The 7,935-nt window shown below is 31.8% G+C and overlaps 1 protein-coding gene across 1 annotated transcript; it reads left to right on the top strand.

Annotated features, from left to right (window-relative positions):
- Window positions 1–2,151: 2,151 nt before the first annotated feature.
- LOC142613503 (FCS-Like Zinc finger 2) lies at window positions 2,152–3,655 on the top strand. Its single transcript, XM_075785877.1, has 2 exons — window positions 2,152–2,791; window positions 3,130–3,655. The coding sequence occupies exons 1-2, from the start codon at window positions 2,448–2,450 to the stop codon at window positions 3,317–3,319; spliced, it is 534 nt and encodes a 177-aa protein (XP_075641992.1). The 5' UTR covers window positions 2,152–2,447; the 3' UTR covers window positions 3,320–3,655.
- Window positions 3,656–7,935: the final 4,280 nt, after the last annotated feature.

A 7,935-nucleotide genomic window follows, 5' to 3' on the forward strand; every position in this document is an offset into this window, starting at 1 on the left:
CTTTGCATGTTTAGCTAGATAATGGGCAACTGAATTACTTAATCTTTTGACATAAAGGAAAGAAATCGAATGAAGGTTCAAGAAGAGTGAAAGGGAGTTTTCCAAAATATGGTCATATATTGGATGATCCACCTCCTTAACTTTCAAAGTTTTAATGATCACCTCTGCGTCGCCTTCAAAAATAGTATAAAAAATGCTAATGTTTTTAGCAAAGATATCAGTTTTTCTAATGACTAATGCTTCAACTACTTCCTTAGAGTATGGAAGCAAAATTCTTTGAGAAAGGTCACCAATAACAGTAACGGTTGATTGTTAACAAAAAAAAAAAACTTGTGAAAAAAAATTAATAATTTTAACTATATAGAAAAGTATTAGACTCTATTTGGTGACTGGGAATTACAAACCACGAGAGTTATATATATTAGAGTTTTAAACTCACGATAATTAAAATTCCTGAGAGTTAGACATTTATGTCTTAAGGTATGCTTAAAATTTGATTTTTTATCATATTATTGAAAGAATTATATTTAAAAATATCAATTGTAATAATATAAAATATTCTTATACAAATTATTTCAGTAACTAACTAATTAATAGTTTTTCCATTATAGATTTTTTTAAATGAAAAAATTACCCCTCAACATTACTAAAAGTCTTATGTGGGTGAAAAATAAATATTTTTTTTGTATTAAAATGAATTATATATAGTTAGTTTTTAAGTGTAAAAATGAAAATTGGAAATAAAAATATCACATTATTCTCATGTATTTAAATCATAAAATTTTAAATTGTTATTCACAATGAAATAAACTCCAAACTATTGCAAACAAAATTTAGATAAATATCCTTAAGAGTTACTATAGTTTATATTTTGATTTATTAACTCAATTTCAAGGCCATTTTCATCTCCATCATGTACCTAGAAATGTTGGTTGTAAATATTAGGTTTTATTCCCACCCGTTTCAAACAAAATGTATTTTAACTAGTGCAGGATAGAGAGATGAAACGTGGAAAACAAATCCAATTGAATGACCGAATGTAATTATACCATTGACTTAATCAATGAATACATGTATGTCTTGAAATTTTATTTGTAGAAGCCGGAATAAAGTCAAACTAACTACTAAATACAGCCACACAGGTTAATTGCACTCTCTCACCAATCTCAAATACAAACCCAAAATGTAATCAACTAATTGACTTAATCCAATATACATGTATGTTTTAAAAATTCAAACTAACTGTTAAACACATACACACACTTTAATTACACTTTCTCACAAAGCTCAAATACAAATTCAAAATGTAATCAAGAAATTGACTTAATCAAAATATACGGCCATGTTTTGAAAAATTCGTTTAATACTTTTTTTTTAGAAGCATTCATTTAATATTCATACACGTACATAATATATAAAAAGAAAGAAGTGAGAGTGACCTTTGGAATCCATATTAAATACAATGTTTAGAGAAAATTATAGGTAATCAATATTTGTTCAAATAGTAGGAGTTGATTTTAGTCATCCTTAAAAAATTTTGTGTTTGTTTGTAGGAAAAAAGAAAAGAAAGGGAAAAAATAACGCGTTTGCATTTAATTTTTGGAGGTGAATTAATTTTCACGAGTTGTGGTAATGTCACTAATGTGTACTTTGTTATTGTGTTGGTAGCATTTTCCTTAATTGTTTTACTTAACGAGCAAGGTGAGGAAGGGGACTAATAAGTGAGAGTCTTAGGAGACTTTGGGACCAAGGGAGGTGTGAACGTTACGTTTACGCGCATGGTACGAGCGTGGACCTAGGTTTATTTCCCCACTACGATCTTGACGTTACAACGTAGAGATCTGAATTTAAAAGAAAAAGAAAAAAGAAAAAAGGGCGCTGAGTGTGATCATGTGCAGTTAGGTCGCGAGTGGGGGCTACATGCTCGGAGAGTGGAAGTTTTTGGCCTCTATTACGAGAATATCATCCATCTTACATATTTACCCTCACTAACCCCAATAAACCACAACAATGCCACTAAGTCTGTCATTAATGATTCACAACTCTTATACTCTTTTGGCATTATTGTATTTTTTGGACAAGACAGTGGTGATTAAATAATAATAAATTTATAACCAAATATCAAATTTAAAAAGGAAAAAAAAAGAACTTGGAGATGCAGGTATTTTGGGCCAATGGATTCACCTGCACGGATTCTAGAGAAACCTGCCCGTTGTTTCTCACTCTCTCTGTCTCATAGTCTTCACCAACTTCTTTATAACCCATGTCCCCTCCACTTCTTCCATCCCATCTCTCACTTTTTTTTCTCTCTCTCTCTCTCTAAACACATTCTAGACCCCAAAGAGAAAACAAGAACAACAGAAAGAACCCCCAAAACATAAACACTAAAAAGAAAATATTGTGGGTGTTTTAGAACCACACATATACAATACTTTTTTGTTAAATTGATGGAGTCCACAAGTACAAGAAGGCCTTGTTTCATCGAGGAAGATAATGGGTTGGCTTCTTTGGCTGACATGGAAGCTGGGATTTCTGGAACTGGGAGCCAGCATAATCATACCTACCATGGTCACAACCAAAACCACCCTTTCTTCTCTAGGACACTGTGTTACAGTGCCTCGCATAATATCAATAGGAGGGGTAGTTTGAGAAACCTTTCAGTTTTGTCTCCGAGATCTGCTGGGCCTAGGTTCTATGATGCAAGATTCGAAGATCACCAACCCCATTTCTTGGAAGCCTGTTTTCTTTGCAAGAAACCACTTGGGGATAACAAAGACATCTTCATGTACAGGTTAGCCCCTTCTTTCTTTCTTATTGTTGTACTAATCAAGTTTCTTCCTTTTGGGAAATAAAAGATTCACATTTGTATTTTTGTTGGTCTACTTTGATTTATTTTTGGAAATTATGATCTTGGTGTCTTTATTAGGAAATAAAAGAACAACCTTTACCTTTTGGCACTAGTTAAAACTTAAAAAATTTGGAATTGGAAATTCTCCAAATTTCTTGGTTGGAAGTAAAATTTGTAACCTATTTCTGTCCCACTGATTGGATCTGAAATATATACTAAGATGGGTCTAATTCTTTGGTATGATTAATGGGTTACTAATAATGAAAGTTTTAATTTTGCAGAGGTGACACTCCATTCTGTAGTGAAGAGTGCAGACAGGAACAAATAGAAATCGATGAAGCTAAAGAGAAGAACTGGAACCTTTCTTCTTCAATGAAGGCGTTAAGGAAAAAGCAACAGAGAGAGTCCACTTCGCCAAACAAAACTCAGAAGAACTATCCTTTCCGTACAAGCACTGTTGCAGCCGCCTAAGTATATTAACCAAACAAAAATAACAAAGATGTGGAACTACCACAATATATTACCAGAAAGAAATGGAAAGTTCAAAAAAAAAAAAATGCTATGTGTTTTAGGAAGAGAAATAGGGCTGAGATACAAGACGAAGAAAGAGACCCAGTTGAGAATTTTGTGTATGTTGAGTCTGTGAATCGTAATTAGGAGAAGAAAGTGTGTTTGGTTGCCTGCATCACCTGCTCCATGGGATTAGCTCTTTGGGTTTTTTTTTTCTTTTCTTTTTTTATAATGTTAATTATATATATTTTCCTGTTAAATATCAAGTAATGAAAAAACTTTAGCCTTTTGAGTGAAGAATTGTAACCAGGAAATTTCCTTGTTATTATTATTCGCTGTTGAGCCTTTTTTTTCTTTTGAATTCAGTTTGAAGTGTGTGTGTGTGTGTGAGAGAGAGAGAGAGGTGTTGGTGGAGTTTTCCTGGTAAACCGGAAAAAGATGGCCTAGCGGCGAATTTGGGACAGTACTTGTTGAAAAGCACCCACAAAAAGCAAAGAAAGTGTTGAATTGGGAAAAAGCATTTGTGGGGGAAAAAGTATAATTGTTGCTTTCTAGGAACAGTCAGCAACCTGAATCCAGTGCAGACGTTTCCACTGAATGAATATCTTCTGTATATAAATTTAAATTATTAACCTTTAAAATACTCTTTAAACTCAAAAAATTAAAATAAAATAAAATCAAGGGGAGGGGAATTGTTTTTTGGCATAGTTTTAATCGTGAAGGATGATTTTTGTTTGGCTGCTTTAAGGTAGTAACATCATTGATGACGCTCGCTCTCATTGTGATGATTTTTTGTCTGTTGCCAATGTCTTAGTTCGTAAAGCAAAATATTGTAATGATTTAAGGGCGGGCTTGGATTGTAAAAGGTAAAGTCTTTAATGACATTTGAGCCTATTGTGCGCTCAATGATATAAACTCGGTAGCAGCAGCTATTGTGTGTGAGGGTAAAGTGCGATCTTTGGAGGTACCATGAGGTGGTTAAGAACTGGCTGGCATAGACCATAGTGGCATCATGTCAATCGGTTGCCACCATCCTCAAGAAGCCCACCCATCGTTGGGACAAACGCCTAGAAACTGTAAAATGCACGAATGGGCCTTGGATCGAAAGAAGTTGCACAAACGAAAGAGAGAGAATTAAATTACAAATTACACTTTTTAACTTTGCGTCAAATACAATTAAGTCCTCTAACTTCAACTTCAATCAATTTGGTCTTTTAATTTTTAATTTTATTCAACCCAGTCGTTTAGTTAATACTCGTTAGTTGATCTGTCATTAAGAGTTCGAGTGAAAATAGCTTATTTAGCAGAAATTGATAACTTTTTGTTGAAAGTATTTAGATAAAACTAAAAGGTAATTGAAATAGTATAGTGCCTTAATGGTAATAAAAAGCTAATTTTTTAAGCTGATGCCAAACGTTGTTTTCCCTATCCTCCATTCCCCCAATTCCCATTCTTTCCTCAACCATCTTCCTTTAATATCTCTCCTTTCAAAAATTTCCCATTTTCCCAAATTTTTATCAAAAAAATAATAATGTTCCCATTTTTATTGCATTAGTGACACCCAAAAAGTCTCCCAAGTGCAATCTTCTTGTCTCCATGTTGTTTGGATCTCCTTAAAAGTTTACGGAAGATTTGGTTGTGCTACAGTTGGGATCTTTGAGCCAAAACTTCTGAATTCTTTTACTCATGAACTAAGAAACGAGAACAAAGTCACCATTAGCACTAACCACAGTCCCAGTAGCTCCAGAAATCCCTGTTAGCAACACTGTAACTTGTTTCATTTGTATATCATGTATGAATAAATTTGTCGTTTTATCATATTTGAATGTAGAGATTAAAGGACGAAGACAGTGGGTTAGGCCGCTGTGAATATGGTGTAGGATGAAGGCTCCACAAAGACAAGGGGTTGTGACAACAATGAATCTTAGTGTTATTTGTTCCACATTCGCCGCAAACCTTCTCATAGATAATGTGTTTGGTTCATATATTTTTTATCTTATATTTTCTTGATTTAAGGTTAGGGTTTCGTTGAATTTTTATGAAATTGACTTTTTGTTTGTTTTCTTATGAAGATTATGAAAATTTGGTTTGATTCATGAGAACTTGAATTGTGATTGGGTTTGGGGATGAATTTGTATAATTCATTTTTTCTAAAAGAAAATATGTGTAGAAATTTTGTATCGCGATTGAAAATTTAGGTTAAAGGTGTAGTTTAAATTTCGAAAAAATCTGTATAGAAATTTGTATTTGGATAACAAATTTTAAGTATTAAATTTGATGTTTTTTAAGAAAAATTGTGTTTATATTCTTTTCTTTAATATGAAATTTGAATAACATATTTTCAGTATGAAATTTGATGTTCTTCCCTTAGTTTGGTGGAAAATTAAAATTTGAATTTTTAAAATTTTTGTTTTTTCAAGATTTTTTTTTTAATTTTATATATTTTTTAATATAAAAATTATTAACAAAAAAAGTCAAAACTATATCATTTAAGGCACTTAACGGCAAATCAGCTAACAAACTTTAACAAAATAATTTATCTAAATAAAGTTTAAAGTTAAGAGTATTGAATTGAACAAAGTTGGAATTAGTTGATTGAATTGAATTTTAGAAAAAAAAAATAGATAATACAATTTATAATTCAGCTAAAAACTTCAAAGATAAGCATGAAAAGAGAGAGATTGTGAGATAAAAATTAGTTTTTATTTTAGTCCTTTTTTATCTGTTGTATGTTTGTGGATGTGGGACAAATAATTAAACATTATTTATATTTTGTTAATACTTACTTTATTGTGAAAATACATTTGAAATGTATTCATTTTTTATTATATATATTTTCAGTCAATTTTATTAGTTTTTACAAATTGAATCTATTTATTTGTATTAATTTTACGTTGACATGGTTCAGCCTCTGGTTAAACCATGATCTGGCTTAAAATCTTGAACCGCTTATATTTTTTAGTTTTTTAACAATGTAATTTCTAAAATTACAAATATCCCTTCTCCTAACTTGGACGCTTTAAAAATTAAAATGAGATAGAAAGAAAATAATGAGACATTATATACATTAACAAATATAATACTCTTTTCTTCAATTTAAAGTAGTAGATATTACTTGACATCATAAGAACAAAATTGACAATTTTTTAATAATGAAAGTGCAACTCTACTTAATTGAGTAGTTAATCTCGCTTAAACTTATGAGTTTGGGTCCAACAATGCTATGTTAGTTACTTCTTTATTATTCAAAGTGGACTTAACTCACACGTGTATTCCTAATAATCTATCTCCTACATGTGAGTCATTTGCCTTTGAACTTCTAGATCATTATTTAGGCAATGAATAGGTCCTACTCACTCTCCCTTACCTATGGGTTTTTCCCTCACTAGCTCGTCATCTATGGGTCTCTTGTGTTCCATTCATGTAAATCACATATTAATAACACATGCTAATCTAAGGGAACCCAATCTGCACTTCAATGTTTGTGGGAATTTCATGACACACACCTTGGGAGCCTCCAATTGAGTGGTTAACATAACATATAGATACACAACTTAATTTGAAAGGCTTGAGCCTTTGAGTTTGAGCACAATTATATTATATTAATCACCAACCCTTCTCATTATTCTCCAATGTGATACTTCACTCACACGTATATTCCCAACATTGTCCTCTCTAATTAACCACTTTATATTATCTCCCTCTACTCCTCTACATGTAAACACATTATTACTCTAATTTGTATACACACCACTTTGAGCATTAGCATTTGGGTTCTTTAGAAAAAATTGTCATTTTACACTAAAAAAAGTTGATTTATTCATTTTATAATACAATATTACAACTCACCTAACATTCCAGTTTTTATTTTAACATATAACTTATTAAAATAATATAAACTACTTAGTTAAATGCAAAGGAAAAACTACACTATTAGTTCCTAAAGTTTACCTGTTGAGTGTTTTTAGTTCCTGAAGTTTCAATGGAGTGCTATTAGTCCCTAGAGTTTTAAAACTAAACACAATTGCTCTCTCCACTAACTTCTGTTAGTTTCTTTGCTTACTTGTTTTACGGAAGAATGAGCAGGCATATTTTTAATAATGTGGCAACCCTGTCATATCAACTGCAATATCTAAAAGTCAAATCGTTGCAATGTAATAACTTAAGTGGCCGAATCAAAATTTGACACTTCATTTAAAAATAGAACCTAGAACCAAGTCAACAAAATTCTAACAGGACCTTCAAATCTCTTTTCCTCTCTGGTACTCCTTTCTCTCTCTGTAAATTTTAGCCAAACTTGAAACATTAGATAGATACGACGAGACAATGAGGACTCAAGACAACAACCACTTAATTTGGATCAAAGTCTCCAAAGAACTTCAGATCTTCAAAGAGACGCAGCACACACGAAGTCTTATAAGATCCCAAACTAAAGCATTCACAAAGCCCAATTTTTAGCGAATAAATCCTAGGAAAGCAACGCTCGAAGAATTTACCTAGATTGTCATAATTTTCTTGTTCAACTTAAGCTGAATTTTTGCACAGAGATTAGACCAATGATCAAGTCAATTACCAAG

The sequence above is a fragment of the Castanea sativa genome, chromosome 10 (assembly GCF_040712315.1).
Source record: "Castanea sativa cultivar Marrone di Chiusa Pesio chromosome 10, ASM4071231v1".
Classification (NCBI taxonomy): domain Eukaryota; kingdom Viridiplantae; phylum Streptophyta; class Magnoliopsida; order Fagales; family Fagaceae; genus Castanea; species Castanea sativa.

Coding starts and splice junctions, on each gene's coding strand:
- LOC142613503 (XM_075785877.1), top strand. CDS start 2,448: ATGGAGTCCACAAGTACAAGAAGGCCTTGTTTCATCGAGGAAGATAAT. Junction 2,792..3,129: donor AAAGACATCTTCATGTACAG/GTTAGCCCCTTC, acceptor TTAATTTTGCAG/AGGTGACACTCCATTCTGTA.